This window comes from Ahaetulla prasina, chromosome 1 (genome assembly GCF_028640845.1).
Source record: "Ahaetulla prasina isolate Xishuangbanna chromosome 1, ASM2864084v1, whole genome shotgun sequence".
Classification (NCBI taxonomy): domain Eukaryota; kingdom Metazoa; phylum Chordata; class Lepidosauria; order Squamata; family Colubridae; genus Ahaetulla; species Ahaetulla prasina.
The window spans coordinates 129,659,754-129,676,840 of record NC_080539.1 but is presented as its reverse complement, the minus strand read 5'-3'; the positions used below and the strand labels follow the sequence as shown (position 1 = coordinate 129,676,840).

General features: G+C 37.1%; 1 protein-coding gene across 1 annotated transcript in view; it reads right to left on the bottom strand.

Annotated features, from left to right (window-relative positions):
• Positions 1-47: 47 nt before the first annotated feature.
• ME1 (malic enzyme 1) overlaps positions 48-17,087 on the bottom strand; it is a 127,274-nt gene continuing 110,234 nt past the window's right edge. The window contains exons 10-14 of the mRNA XM_058175780.1: positions 15,256-15,361; positions 11,631-11,773; positions 9,434-9,607; positions 5,547-5,645; positions 48-1,551 (exon numbers count right to left, since the gene is read on the bottom strand). Of these exons, the coding sequence (XP_058031763.1) occupies positions 1,384-1,551; positions 5,547-5,645; positions 9,434-9,607; positions 11,631-11,773; positions 15,256-15,361 (690 nt within the window). The 3' untranslated portion in view covers positions 48-1,383. The remainder of the gene's footprint in view (positions 1,552-5,546; positions 5,646-9,433; positions 9,608-11,630; positions 11,774-15,255; positions 15,362-17,087) is intronic.

Sequence of the window (17,087 nt, the reverse complement as noted above, 5' to 3'; positions counted from 1 at the left end):
GGCTGAGGAATTCTGGGAGTTGAAGTCCACAAGTTTCAAAGTATGTTAAAGAAGATTCTCAGGCTTGCCTGTAAGTTGAGTCATGGCATCTGGACTTTTCTTTTTAGGTTTGATACATTTCACTGCTTATCCAGGTAGAAGTACAGTAGATTAAAGAAGCTACTTGGATAAGTCACGAAACATTTCAGACCAAAACAAGAAAATGCCATGGCTCAACTTCCAGACATCTTTTAAAGAAGTAGCACAACCCTAACAAGTATATTAACACCTCATTCCTATGTGCATTATGAAAGACAGAATCAGTGGCATTTTGAGAAGAAACCACTTCATACTGCAGATGTACCTGCTGAGGCTTGCAAGTAATATTGGGTCACTACAACAGAACATAATCTCTGGACAGCATGGCCTTGAGATTATCACAGAGTGTCCTGCAATTCCAAAATCTCTGGTATTTCCCACCTCCTCCTCCGCTTGCTTTTTTTTTTTTTTTACCATTTTCCATTTAATTCTGCTTCAGCTGGGACACAGAAACATTAAAACATGCCTTCTGAGACAGGAGTAGCTTGGCACCATGAACTTCAACCTAACTCCCTCACACTGAATAGACTAGAGTGGGAAAGAATTGCTAGGGATTTCCTTAAAATGCACTAGGATGAGAGGAGAATGTCTCTTATTACCGCCTTTTCTATATAAAGCCTTAAATGGCATTATCATCATTCAACAACGAACTGTAAAACAGCCAATAGGATTGGTTCATTGTCAAGATTTTTAAACTTTTGAATTTCATTGAAAATTCAGGAGAGGGGGATCTCAGTGCAAAAGTTATCAGTGGCAGAAAAGGTTCACCAAATGACACTTCTCACTGATCTACAAGTAGGCCTAGAGTAGACGAATTGAGAGGGCACTATTAAACATATGTGAAAATCTTACACAAAGGTACGCTAACAGACAAGTTGGCAAATGAAGGGAGAAATTAAAAGTAGCCTTGTTAAATTAAACATCCCCAACCATGCTTTAAGTAATCATACTGATACATGCTTTATCACAGTATTGGTTCATCTGAATTTAATAGCAAAACTAGTTAACTGCCATTTTGTACAGATACTTAATGAAGAATAACCTTTTACTGAACGTTCCTCCTGCAGTAAGTGTTGCCTAGCAGGAATCTACGAGATGCTCTTCCAAAGAACAAGGAAATTATTATACCCAAATTATTTTCATTTGCTTATATGTTTAGATTGTAGTAAAAGAACATTAACATTTGTAACCCCAAACCCATAGATTTAAAACACACTGCTGCTAAAAACAGAGTTCTGAGTTAACAAAAGACAGAAATCAACCCAGTTCTGGAGTGCTCCATTGTTACAGTGTTGTGTTCTTTGGTTAAACTTTTCCTGTCTGTATTTTCATTGCTTTTTCGGACCAAATATAAGAGTCTGTCAGAAAGCTTTCATAGTCAGTGTTGTACATCTGGGAGCGGATGAATGCTTCCTTGTCTTCTGGTTCAGGGTAGAAAGTTGCTGTCTTGTTTTTGTAGGCTAGCTCTGCAATCTAGGAGAACAAGACAAGTCCCTCATTGTTAGAATTCATAGCGGCCTGAGCAGCAGCATGATACTCAATGTGGAAAATTCAAAATTTAATAACCAGGTATCAGATTGCCATCATACAGCTAGCAATAAATCTGTGTTGTCTCCAAGAAAAGATAAAACATTCCTGGGAATCATACCCTTTGAAAGGAAGTATTACAAACTGTAGCAATCATAATCTTAATCCACATCAGCTTCATTACTGCATGCTTAATGTTTTTCAACTGGGAGTGAAAAAATTCCAAGAAGATTCCACACCCATTTGCACTCTGATTCAGGTGACCCTGAGGTACAGATAAACTTCCAAGTGACCTTAATGGCTCTCAAAGAGAGTGCTAATGACCAGATGACTAGAAAAAATATGATCCTTCCATGCTCCCCCCTCCCATATCTTGCCAGAACTAATTCTTCCATTCCGCCCCCCACAACCCCCCCCCCCGCCACACACACACAAACACATACACTTTCCTGCCACAACTGATAAAGCTGCTTGGGTAAGAAGCAAAACATCTTCAAAGAAAAAGCATTTCTTCCTCAAAAAAAATCATATTCCAGTTGTTTTTGAAAAAAAGCACTTTTCATTCAGATGGGAGCATTTCATATTAAAGTACTCAAGTTAGGGAGGCATTTTAGATTCATTGCAATAAAGGGCTAACTCACCAAGCACATTCAGCTCTTTATGATCTAAATATGTAATAATTGGCAGTGTACATAATCCTGTCATCCTGTTTTTCTCAGATATTGTTTCCATTCTAATGCCCAAACAATATTTACAGGACTGCCATTTAAGTGATCTTACAGTGTAAACTTCACTGCATTCGATGCATGTAGATTATTGTAACCTTAGGGTTGGTTAATTAATCAAAGGTAGCTCTTGAAATTCTGACTGTTGTTATGATCAGCTTTCCTTTGCTTTACAAACCTGAAAAGGTCATAAATGTGAGGATGGCCATAAAGTTATTTTTTCAGTCTAACTGGTGTTAAATGAAAGAGTCACTAAATGAGGCTGCTTGTATTATGTCTATGGAGATTCTCAGTCATCCTTCCAGGTCAAGAGCTAAAGTAGCTTCTTGGATGAGAAGTTGAAACATCTTCAAAGAAAAATCAGAAAGACCAGTTGCCTCTTGAAAAAGCATCTTTGGGACTATTTGTATTATGTTTACATACAGAGTCAAAGTCTTCGGACTTCTCCACTCGGATCCTAAGCTCTATAAAAGCTCTCTAGGAATTACAGGACAGAATGCATTTGCAAAATTATTCTGGAAAGCCTTTGAAATTCAATGTATTTCATTTAAATGAATTTAAAGAGATCTGATAAAATTCCTTAGGGAAAACTTTAACCCTATTAACCCTACAGACTCAAATAACAACATTTTATTGTTTTTTGTTGTGCTTTTCACAATAACTAAATACAGATATGAATTTTGGGAAGAAGAACAAATATATTGGATTAAATGCACAGATGGAGATTTTCTACTATCACTTCCAATTTTTAATTCAGTTCTTCACAAGGTAGTAATCACATTCAGTTCAAAATATTTTTGAAATATTGAGGGGATGAAATTCAGTGTTAGAATCCCAAATATGTTGTTTCCTATTTCATGTCAGATGATATATTGGTGAAATATAATCATGCTATCAATTATATTCTATTTTAACATTAATTTTAAGAATGAAAAAATATTTTGTATTATATAATACACTCTATTGTACCATTTTTCTCACTGGTTAAAAACATAGTAAACTAACATAAGTTTGCCAGGATTTCAAAAAAATTCTTTGACAATAAATTTGCTTTAAATATTGAAAATGTCTGCATTATCAAGTTGAAGAGGATTAAATATGACAACCAGCTTTAAAATTATTACCAGAATAAAAGAATTGGCAGGCTTGTAGAAAATGAAAAATGAATAAGGCCCAAGGATGATACAGTTAAGCAAACTGTACCAGAAGCCAAAGATTTGTAGCTGAATCTCCATTTAACATAACATAACATAACATCAGAGTTGGAAGGGACCTTGGAGGCCTTCTAGTCCAACCCCCTGCCCAGGCAGGAAACCCTACACCATCTCAGTCAGATGGTTATCCAACATTTTCTTAAAAATTTCCAGTGTTGGAGCATTCACAACTTCTGAAGGCAAGTCGTTCCACTTATTAATTGTTCTAACTGTCAGGAAATTTCTCCTTAGTTCTAAGTTGCTTCTTTCTTTGATCAGTTTCCACCCATTGCTTCTTGTTCTACCCTCAGGTGCTTTGGGGAACAGCCCGACTCCCTCTTCTTTGTGGCAGCCCCTGAGATATTGGAACACAGCTATCATGTCTCCCCTAGTCCTTCTTTTTGTTAAACTAGACATACCCAGTTCCTGCAACCGTTCTTCATATGTTTTATCCTCCAGTCCCCTAATCATCTTTGTTGCTCTTCTCTGCACTCTTTCTAGAGTCTCAACATCTTTTTTATATCGTGGCGACCAAAACTGGATGCAATATTCCAAGTGTGGCCTTACCAAGGCATTATAAAGTGGCACTAACACTTCACGTGATCTTGATTCTATCCTCTGTTTATGCAGCCCAGAACTGTGTTGGCTTTTTAACAGCTGCTGCACACTGCTGGCTCATATCTAAATGGTTATCCACTAGGACTCCAAGATCCCTCTCACAGGTATTACTATTGAGCAAGGTACCACATATACGGTACTGGTGCATTTTGTTTTTTTTGGCCTAAATGTAGAACCTTACTTTTTCACTGTTGAATTTCATTTTGTTAGATAGCGCCCAATGTTCAAGTCTGTCAAGATCTTTCTGTAACTTGAGCCTATCTTCTGGAGTGTTGGCTATTCCTGCCAGCTTGGTGTCATCTGCAAATTTGATGAGTTCCCCATCTATCCCCTCGTCCAAGTCATTGATGAAGATGTTGAAGAGTACTGGGCCTAAAACAGAGCCTTGGGGTACTCCACTGCATACTTCCCTCCATGTGGATGTAGTTCCGTTGAGGACTACACGTTGAGTGCGGTTGGTCAGCCAGTTATGAATCCATCTGGTGGTGGTGCTGTCTAACCCACATTTTTCTACTTTATCTAGTAGTAGGTTATGGTCTACTTTATCAAATGCTTTACTGAAGTCCAAGTAAATTATATCGACAGCATTCCTCTGGTCTACTAATTTTGTCATTTTGTCAAAATTTGTTTATGTTCCAACTGAATTAGATCTGTACTGCATTTTACTGACCCCTTTTAACACTGTTATTTGTCCTGTTGGATAAAACTTGCATGCCTTTGTAATACTGATGTTAGAAAGTGTGACTAGGGAAAGTCAGTTTGAATTCACTTGGTCATCCACCGCCATGAAAGTTGTTTCTAAGAAAAAAAGGGTGGTGGAGAATATACATTCTACTACCAGAAATCCTCAAAGAAAGGAGAAGAAGAAGAGGACAAGGCAAGGGTAAGGTAACATCCACTTTTTCCAAAGTGGATGTTAGAAGCCAGATTTAGACCAACCTTAAAAATCAGCAGAGGAGAATGGATTCACATCAAAGTAGTTTCAGCAGGAACTATGTCAAACAATAGCACAATGTAGGTTTGGTTTGCTACAATTTTGTGCTACAATTATTTGACTAAAATTATTTAGTGTATACATTTTGTCACTGAAACTGAGAAAAATACTAACAACTTATTTTCGAATCGCAGAGTAATGGGCTATGAGAATAACAAAAAGAAGAGTCACCATCAAGACAACACCAGATTAAAAAAATGAGAGTTCAAAGCAGGAATGTAATTTGAGAAAGCATCTCAGACTTGATCCTCCCTAGAATTCTTGAACATAAAAGCAGAGAGGGAAAAGGTACAGTCATACCTGCAAGTTTATGCTAACGTAACCTTATAATGAAAGTAATTAGAATTCATAACCTTATCTTGAAGGGCTGACACATAATAAATATGATTAGTCAGTAAAGAATGAACTTACTTTCACAGCAATTTTAAGAGAGACATCTTGAATTGCAACTAAAGGTGGATATAAACGGCCCTCATCTAAATGCTTCTTTGATACCTGTTGACATATAACCTAGGAAGAAAAATTATATATATATTAGAGGCATGTACTGCTAATACCTTTGTTTAAAGAAGAAAAACTTGCCTTAAATAAAAAAAATCAGAAATGAACATACTGTATTTTTCGGACTATAAGACATACTTTTTGTCTCCCAAAAGGAGGCGAAAATGTCTGTGCATCTTATAGACTGAATATTGCCGAAGCCCTGCTCACCCGCCAGCCATTTTTTGGCCTCCAGATGCCCTGTTTTGGGGCATTTTTTCGGCCCATTGTTTCAGCTTTTTCTGGCCTGTTTTTGAGGCTTTTTTCAGCCCATTTTCAGGGCTTTATTTGGCCCGAAAAAACGGGCCAAAAAAAGCCTCAAAAATGGCCCAAAAGCCTCAAAAATGTGCCAAAAAAAGCCCCCAAAATGGGCCAAAAAAGGGACTTCATTGACTGGATGGTCATCCACAGCCATGGAAGTTGTTTCTAAGGAAAAAAAAAAGGGTGTGGAGAATATACATCCTACCAGAGGAAAACGGTTTACTCAATCCTACTCAAAAATGGACCAAAAAGCCTCGAAAATGGACCAAAAAATCCTCAAAAAAAGCCCCAAAAGAGCCTCAAAAATGTGCCAAAAAAAGCCCGAAAATGAGCCAAAAAAGCCTCAAAAATGGGCTTCAAAAAGCCTTGAAAGCAGGTCAAAAAAAGCCCCAGAAACAGGCCAAAAAAAGCCTGGAAAAGGGCCGAAAAAAGGGAGGCCAAAAACTTTTTTTCCCTCTCTTCTAAATTTAGATTTATAGTCAGGTGCGTCTTATAGTCCGAAAAATACGGTATAAGGGGTTTTTAAATGGCAGTAGCATCATCTCTGATACCTGCCAGTTTGCCTACTTTTTTCAGATCCAATGTTCTGATCCTTTATTTTTTTATTTTATTATATTATATTACATTACATTATTCATTACATTAATTTTAAAACTGCTTCTACAGGTGTTTGCTACCAAACCCAGAATATACTACCGTGTTTCCCTGAAAATAAGACCCTGTCTTATATTTTTCTGAACCCTGAAATAAGCGCTTGGCCTTATTGCCATGTGCTCAAAAGCCCGACTATTGGGCTTATTGGGCTTATTATCAGGGGATGTCTAATTTTGGGGAAAACAGGGTAGCATAAATCATGGAAATGACTTTGAAAACCAATTATTCAAAGATCATCTTAAAGAGCTTTATTCTTTTTTCCTTTCATACAGATATACACTGTAGTCCAGAATTCAATGTAGAGCAAGGAAAGCAGAATTCAAGCAACTTTAGCTCTTTTTGCACCTCAAAAATCCCTCTTTCTTTTCATCAACTGCATACAATCGTCAGACCTAACAAATAATTTCAGGCATGTAGAAAAGAATAAAAAAAAGAAAACAATGACATCCTTGACTTTGAAAACAAACTCTCCAATTTGAATTTGATTCCTGGTGGCTTTAACTTCATATCCATGTAATATTCTTGGCATAATACAGAAGTGATTTGCCATTGCCTTCTTCTAGGATGTTGTTTTATTAGTTTAGCTTGGGAGTAGGGATCTCCAAAGTTGGCCACTTTAAGAAGTGTGGACTTTAAGAAGTTAGAAGACCCCTGGCTTAGTCCGTGTGGTATTTATACAGTGTCTATTGTATGTGGCTTTTTAGATGTTGATTGGGGTGTTGATGGCTAGCTAGTAAGTCGTTGGCTGTTGGCTACTTGTACTGCCAAGCCCTCCCCTCCTAAGTACTTGATAAGCTGGTGGTAAATCAGCATTCCTATTGACTGAGGAGGGGTCCAATTTCAAGGTTTCAATCATTTCCCTGGCTGTTTTTGTGCCTGCTCGTCCAACAATCTTAATAGCTGCAAAATTGAATGCATGTCCTTGTTCATTATACTGTGAGGCTACCAATGAGTTTGGGTCTCCTTATCTGACCTCTCACTTGTGTTCGTGCAATCTGGTGGTTAGCTTCCTCCTTATCTGTCCTACATAGCCACAGAGGCAATCCATGCAGGGAATCCAATAGATCCAATAGAGAAGTGTCTCCCATCTCAAAGCGATCTTTACAATGCATAACTTGTCCTCATATGGTAACCTCTGGGCTCTGCCCACTTGCAGATCTTGGAAGCTGCGTTCTACAGCTTCCGAAATGTTTTTGATATATGGCAGGGGTGCCATGTACTAGCCCATAAAAAATTAATTTATTTTCTCTTAACAGTGTACAAAAATTATCATCTTTTTTTAAATCTAAAAGCTGGAAATTGCTGAATAAATGTTATCAAAATTAATATTTTTATATTTTGGAATCCACAAGGGGGAGCTGAAGTTGTTAAGAAAAAGCAGCACAGACTTCAAACTGGATGCAGCTGAGTAAGTTTTCTTTAAGCAGATCCAAGTTTTTTTAAACCAGGAGGCCTTGCAATTTAGACTTGAGTTACAATAATATTTCATTAGCTTAAAGTGGTCAAACATAATTCTGCTTGGTGAGGCACAGAAGAATGATGCTTGTCATCACAGTGAAACTGCCTATAATTAGGCATTATAGCCTTCTGGACTTAAGTGTTTCATTTCCAAACTCTACTTTATTTGGCATGAAAATAAGAACACCTGAAAACAAGACTCTTTGCTTACAATGACTAGAGTGTTTCTGTTGCCAACTTTAACTGGAGAGCTTTAACAATTTATAAGATTTATAATTCTATACATGGGGGTGATGGCTTAATGGTTGAAGACACTGAGATTGTTAGCTGGAAAGTTGACAGCCTGGGTTCAAGACCCAAGCACTATGTGATGGGATGAGCACCTTGCCCCAGCTTCTGCCCACATACCAGTTTGTGTGAGTAGATGAATAGGTACCACTTTGGTGGGAAGGTAAGAGTGGTCCATGTACCTCGGCATACAGTCATGTTGGCCACATGACCACAAAAATGTCTTTGGAAAATGCTGGCTCCCTCGGCTAAGAAATGGAGATGAGCATTGCCCCTTAGGGTCAGATACGACTGGCAAGGGGAAACCTTTACCTTTATAATACTGTACAATATAGGAACCCTAGATTTTTGTTCAGATTTTCCATAGTCCCTGTACAAATATCCCCATAGACTTCTCCACTGACAACCTAATCAAAAAATAAATGTATTCACATTTCTTAGTTACAAACAGAAACAAGCAAAATAAGAACCACTTTTCAAACTCATTTTAAAGATGCAATCTCTATAATTTTTTTTATTTTATTTTGTCACAACAGTATACGCAAACATTGACATAAAACAACAACATATATATAAGCAAAAAAACATATATAAGCAAAAGTATGCAATAACTATATTAATTTGATATAAAGAAAGTGGTATATATTTATAGTGGTATTAATCAATACCTTAGGGAGAAAAAGAACCACGGGCAAGGAAGAAACCAGAAAAATGTTTACAATACATATTTGCCAGAAGTGATGTTTTCTGCTAGGAAACCTGTTACCATTGGACTGCATATTGTTATAAATGAACAAGATCGTGTGTGACTGCAACTTGGAATTTCACTTTTGCTTTCTCCATTAATTCTACTTGTTGGAAACAAAATTATGAAGCTCACAAATGGTGATCACGTGACCATAGGACACTGCGACAGTTGTAAAGGCATGCCAGGTCATCCAAATGATGAACACGTGACCATGGGACACTGCAGCAGCCTTAAATGCAAAGCTTTTTTTTTTTCCAACTGTCATAACTTAGAAGGGTCACCAAACAAGGAAGTTGGTAAGGGGGGGCAAACTGCATTCCCATTTATATATACAAGGAATAATTAATACCTCTGCAGTAAGGAGAAAAATGTCATCACGTATGTTTCTCACTCCACATGAAACAACGCCTAGGGCAATTCCGGGAAATACATAGGCGTTGTTCCCTTGTCCAGGATAAAATATGCGTCCATCTGGAAGAGTAACTGGATCAAAAGGGCTTCCACTTGCAAAAATGCCTCGTCCCTGAATAGAAACAAAAATAATATTGCGAAGTGTTATTTAATGGAAAAGGATGGACATACATTGAAATGTTTGTGTAGATAACAGTGCTTTTATAAAGTGATCATATTGGAAACTTCAAGAAAAGAAAAAGATCTATTATTTGATGTTATAGATCTATAACATCTATGTGGTTTCTTCTGGATACCTTGGCAAGTTTTAGATTAGTTTGAAACCTTTCTATAATTTTACTATAATGTCCACATCTCTCTAACTTTAGATAACAATAATGAGTTTTCTACATTTCATAGTTTTTAATTCTTTCTCCTTAAAAAAATATCTGGGAGAACTTTTCCAAATTCTCTTCATCCACAATCAACTGTGCTGAATGTTATGGTCATTCTACCTATGCATGTGTGTACGTATGTTGAATGTCTCTATACCACAGAAAGTCTATGTGACAAGCTTCTGGTGAAATTCAATCTTCTATACAACTCTTTTGAATCTTGTCGTCTCTGTTTGATATGATGCCCTTATACCTTTCTAAAGCTGTTCTTGTTCATAACTATTGTTACAAATGGTGCAAAAATGAAACACAAGTCCAAAAAATCTATTTGAGTCATTTGCTGCACAGTTACCTGAGAAAAACACATGAACATTTCATTTGGTGAATGTGATACTCCACATCCTGGAACAAGCCCAGAATCTTACCTTAAATTTTATAATATGATTTATAATATAGGTTTATTGAGAAATTCCACTAAAATCAATTATTTCTGTGTGAATGAACATAAAATTGTCATCTTCATTTTTTAAAAAAAGGAGACTTGCTCTGTTTAATTAAAGCTTGTTTTACATGTTTTAATGGAAGAGTAATAACTTTGATGTATCTTTAGGTCTTCCAGTCGGAACCATATTTCATCTGCTTTAAAAAATATTTGCATTACTCCTCCATTCCTATATTGCATCCTTATGCTTACTTTTCAGTAAGCAAAAAGAACATGCTACATTTTGTATGTATTTACACATATATAGCTAGTTCTCAACTTACGACCACTATCTCCATCTTTCCTTCCCCTCAGCCACTACCCATGTCCCAAAGTAGCATGGTAGCTACTTTAGTAGCTACATAGCTCTGGCTACCTAACCCCCATCTTCCCAGTACAGTCACTCCATCTCTCCTCTCACTCCACTTCTCCTCTCACTGAGAATGTTCTAGAAGTCCTCCCACCCCTGGTCTTCCCCCAAGCCTTCCTGCAGCCCTGCTCTCAATCCTCTAAAATCACATATTCTACCAGCCTAGCTCACTCCTCCAACTGACACCTCTCCAGTAATTTCCCTCTTCTCCTCCTCGTTGTCATCATCATCCTCCAGTAATTTCCCTCTTCCCTCCTAGTTGTCATCGATTTCCGAGTGAGGGACATTCTCATTCTGCTCAAACATTTGTGTTTCCTTCCCTGCATGGACAAATGCATTTTGATTCAGGTATGGGTCATCCAAACAGCTGTTCTGAACACCAAAATGCTTTCTGAATCCCTAGTAAAATGTAACTAATTACTTCCATTTAATTCCTAGTAAAATGTAATTAATTACTTCCATTTTTTTACATACCAGCACTCTTTATGTTACAAATCTGAACTCGAAATTTTACAGTGAAAGGCAATTGTTGTAGTACAGCAATTTTGAGGAGCTTTGCAGCGTGCCAGACTGCAACTTAAGCATGTCCCTGAATGATTAAAATGGTTGCAACTTTTTATTTCTCTCTCCAATGACAGATATTAGGCAAGAAATATACTACTAGTTCCTGAATATACATGAAATCCTATTAATTGAAATATTGGCCATAAAATTTTACTGAAAGGCTAGTTTAAGTGAAATTGACCTAAAATTATGGAGAAATATTGCTAAAAACACCCTCAAAATAAGTCTGAAAACTGCCAAAATAAATACACACAGAGAGACAATTGTAGGAATATATACACTAATAATGTGCCAACAAAAAGTATAATCAGTTTAAATATAATTCTTCCCCACCCCACCCCAATACCTCGGTTAGGAAATAGCAATCTTCAGCAGAGCATTCTGCTTTGCTAGTTGGGTTACTGAGTGCAAAAATTATTGGCCGTTTGTTGAAGGAAGCCATATTCTTGATAATATTTTTTGTAAAAGCACCAGCAATTGCAGCAACTCCTATGCCAGACAAAGATATAACAGAATGTCAGAATGAACAATATTTATCCATCACTCTCAAAGAATATTCTGCAGATGTATTGAAATACAATTTCATTTAATTATATTTCTGCTCCCCTTTTTAAAAAGAAAAAAATAATAAGACAGACAGAAGTGCCATTTTAAATTAGTTACATTACTACATATAGCATCATTACCATCTTCGCCCTCACCACTATATGTTTATTGTGGTGTCAAAGGAGACTGGAAAATAAATAATATAAGTTAGGTCCATGATGGTGAACCTATGGCACATGTGCCACAGGTAGCACGCAGAGCCCTCTCTGTGGGCACACAAGCCGTCGCCCAACTCAGCTCCACCCCTCATGTGCACGCACCTCCTGCTGACCAGCTGATTTTCGGGTCTCTGCCGCACATGCAAGGGTGGCCTGGGGTCACACGCACATGTGCAGGGGTGGGGGAAGTGTGGTGGGTGTGGCACCCCCCCGCCTGTCTGCAGCCTCCTGGGACCAAAAATGGGCTGCAGGGGAGGTGCATGCCTGCATTGGGGGTGGGGATCACATGTACATGCGCGGGTGGGCGGGGACCACAGGAGGGTTGTGTGTACATGCGCGGGGGGCACGGGGGCACACGTGTATTGCAGTGTGCACTTTTGGCATGCGACGACAAAAAGGCTAGCCATCACTGGGTTAGGTGTTGCCATAGTGCAGTGTTTCTCAATGTTAGCAACTTTAGGATATATGGACTTAAACTCCCAGAATTACTGGCTGTTAAAGTAAATGAGACAACTTTGATATAGGCATTTTTTTAGCACCATGTTTTCTGTAACTGGAAATGTTTTTGTGAGAGTATAAAATCTAAAATAGTATGCCAGTTTATTCTTGAACAAATATCATAGCCCTCTAGTGAAAGGCACACTCCGTAATTGCCCAATGCATTTCTTTATTTTCACTAAGATGTTTCACTGAATATAGTAATAAAAACCTCCCACTGAGAAGTATAGAAGTTCTTAGGGTAAGGAAGGGTGATTTTTTTTCCCCAAACAAAAAGCACATTTTTTTCTCTCATGAATAAAGTATTCTGAAATATTCCTGACATTATTGGAAGTATTTTCATAGGAATGTTGGCTCTTAAACTACTTTGTCCTATACCTTTTTCATTTCAAGTAAAGTGATGCAAGGAAAGTTTCTAATGGATCATGTTGAGAGCAAACTTCAGAATTGGAAATGGTTACAATTTTGGCCATTTTCAGACAAGATTTTAATGTCCTATGCACTTGTTTCATTAGGAAAATTTCATGAACAATCCAGATAACTTTGCTATTTAATCTTGATTGCTGTTTTGTTTTTTTTAAAGACATCCAGCATTTTTTCCTTCTCTTTTAATGGAAATAAAAGACAAACTTGAAATCAAATTGCAAATATCTGATGAGATTGCTCTTCTATAACTATTCTGATATTCTGATAACTTTCTTTGGCCCACATTTTTACCTTTTGGAGTTACCTTGAAGAAACATTTTCCAATGCACATAGAGATATTTTTATCAATCTGCTTTATAAATATATTGTAATATGTTTATATAAGAAACATGATTTCAGAGAAGAAGCAAATGACAACTTTCAACTGAACAATTATCCAAACTTTTACTCTCCAAGAACTATCCCTTTACTCTTATCTATTGAAGTTGCCTCATGAGTCCAATTATTAAATGTGTTGTTAATGTGTTGTTGAATATGATATCTGGTTCGTTGTTATAAAATAATAATGTGTTCTGAAATTTAGAATTCATTTTTCAGAACAATATGTTTGAAAAGGTTTCTTAAATCAATTCATGAAATATTTGCATATATCTATCCTAAGATAATGAAAAATGAAAAATAAAAGGAGGAGAGTTTGAATCTTGGTTTCTTTGCATAAACTCTTAATTGAACAACTGTATCAATGCTCAAATAAAATGAAAAAAGAATAACAGCATTTTTAAAAAGTTCACATCAGGACATTGCCTTTGACAAAAATTAAATAAAGGTGCAATAAATTTAATACACAAATGCTACAGACCCAAAGAGCTTTGTAGCCTTAGCTGTATCACCAGCTTGAACATATAATCTTTTTTCCCCCTTGCTCTGGCAACTTAGAACTCTTACAGAAACTGAAGTTCAAAGCTCCCCATAATTTTAAACTGATCTTACCAAAAGTTATTGTCTTACTTTTTTTTACTACTTAATGTGAATTTTGTTTTTAAAAAACAAACAGTACAATGACAATCACTCATAGTCATAGCAAAATAAATTAGAAAACAATCTCACTGATGCTTTATGACTAGATTTGTTAAAATATTATTTGTTCTTGCTCCAACAATAACAAGTCTTTTTCCTGAGTAGTATCTAATAATATACCATACATGGCTGTCGCTGAGATTGGAGAAGGAAAATCTTGGGGAAACATGAGCTAACTTATTTATTCCCAATTCTTCAAGCAAAGATTTTAAGCAATTAATCATATGATATTTGATCAATTTTTTCTTGCTTATGGGAGCACTGGTAGGTCCTTGAGTCCTTGAGTGGCGCAGACTGCTAAGACAGTCTGTTATTAACAGCAGCTGCTTGCAATTACTGCAGGTTCAAGTCCCACCAGGCCCAAGGTTGACTCAGCCTTCCATCCTTTATAAGGTAGGTAAAATGAGGACCCAGATTGTTGGGGGCAATAAGTTGACTTTGTATATAAATATACAAATAGAATGAAGACTATTGCTTGACATAGTGTAAGCCGCCCTGAGTCTTCGGAGAAGAGCAGGATATAAATTCAAATAAATAAATAAATAAATAAAATTAATACAACACCCAAAGAAATATATCCTTTTTATATTCAACACTGAGCATTATATAGCATGGGATACAAAATACTGTATCTTATCTTTCACTATAGAAATGGGTCTAGAAAAAATTGTATGTTTTAGACTATTTGCATACGATTATGACCCTGTGAATCCCTTTTATCAGGGTGGAGTCAGGACAACTGATTGGAACTGAGCATTTATGGGCCAGATGCCCATCCTGATGCCTATGCGGAGTTCCCAGCAGATAGAGAGACATCTGTCGCTGCGTAGGATTGAACTCTCAACCTCCTAAGTGTGAGGCAAAGCATCTTCGCCTCTAGGCCAATGTACTGCTCACCCAAGAAGCTATTTATTACATGTAAATATATTTGAGGTCATATGTTATTCACACATCACTTACAGTACAATTCAAGAATCTCTGTAACCCTACCTACTTTCCAAAACTGTGAGAATTATTGTATTTGTTCTTATGGATAAAGATCATAATATTTTAACCAATTTCTCTAAAATATATGCATATCCAGTATCTGGGCGCACGTATGCATGTGCATACTATGTATGTGTGCATACATAGGCATATAGACAAGACATAAATATCAAATGAAACTGCAAACTTTGATGAAGTGATATACAGATCGTTTATTACCTATAAGAACACTTGGTCTTATTTTGTTAACAATGTCTTCTAATTTTTTCATCTCCTCATGCTGATGAGCAAACACTTCTTTCTCAGGTGTTAATGAAACACGACCCTAAGTTAAAAAAAAAAAGATTACCAGTTAAAAATACAGTTTTAAATTTATTCTGTGTTCTAATGAAAATGTTCAGTCTTCCTTTAAAAACTTTCTCATCCATAAACCTATAAACTGCAATACATATGGCACCCATTAAATATCTATTATAGTCAAAGAATTTTAGCAAGCATTTAAATCATTTTTAGAAGCATAGTCAGAAATTTTAAGGAGATTACAGACCTCTAAATTTTTGGGATACTCTGTACTCAGTGACACTGAAAACTTTCCAAAGTTTGTTTGATAAAATGTCATTAAAAATTTCTCAACCTGCATTTTAGAAACTATCCTAACCAAAATACATGTAGAAAGGCTATCCCCATAGGATTCAACTAGATTTATGGGCCTGGTGACGATGTCACAAAATATAAATAAGTTGCCAGCATCACTGTTTGTTTGTGTGTGTGTGTATGCTGAGAGGCTACAAAAATGTAGAGACATGATAGAAAGACGTCCAAAAGAGGAGAACGTGCTGGGCCAGAATATCTAGAAGACAAGAGCTCTAAGAAGTACACGGGTCCCTTCCCGGAAGACATGTCGCTTACTGTGCCCTTAGCTTTGGCCACACAACTAATAGCTATTTGTCCATTTTAGATTTTTCCATCTGAGAAAAATATTAAATGCCACCTCCCTGCTTGCAAAACCTTTTGAGAGAACCATTTCCCCCCTGATCTCTTTATAGCCAGGCTATCTTTTATTTTCCCTCAGAGATTGGACACTCTCCAAGTTCCCTAAAATGACAGCAGAGGATTGTTTGACTCACAAGGACACCATCCATCGCCTCAGGCCTGGAAACTGTCTGAATCTACTGAATCTATGTGGGAGGACCCAACTGACAGGAGGAGAGTTTTCCTCCACATAGAAAGCATACCTAATCCCAAATAATTCTGGAGGGGGGAAAAAAGAGTTTTCCTGCCTCTAGCAATTTTCTCCCGTAGCAGGTACGTATTATATACATAAAGCTTAACCATGCAACAGCAGGGTTTTAAAGCAGCCCCAAAACAACTATGTTATACTATAAATAACCGTACCCAGAAAGAGGGGGGAAGGGGGAGGGGAGAGGGAGAGAGGGGGGAGGGAGGGAGAGAGAGGGAGGGGGGCGGGGGGGAGAGAGAGAGAGAGAGAGAGAGAGACCAACTTGCCAGGTTTCTGTCATGGTGTAAATTACATCATTGCATTTGTTCTCTTTCTCCGTTTCTTCCTGGTCAGCAACCACAAGTCTTGTTATTTATAGAACAGAAGGCAATGTATTATCAGTGGCAGAGGGACCACAAGGGATTACATAGTTCTGACATGTGGCTAACAACAAAACCTCCAATATGTCACTTTTCTTGACTCATACTTGATTTATTTGGAGGGCAGAATTTAACTATTGTTCAGCCACCTTCTCTCTTCCTTATTTAGGCACTGAACATTGTCTTCCATGAAACCAGAAATGTCGGGAATGTTGGGGACTGGTAATTTACAGAATTCTAGAGCTTTTCAAGATACTGACAACAAAAGAACAAAAGAGTAATTGCACCTAATTTACTGTCTATTTTGAACCTGAGAAGGACATTTGCCCACCTTTGAAAAATGACTGCACAAACTCTGAACTTACATCTACAAATTCCATTATGTTTTAGGTGTAATTTGTCCTCCCTTTAACTGAGACTTCCTTCTTTCATCATTTGATCTTTTCTCATAT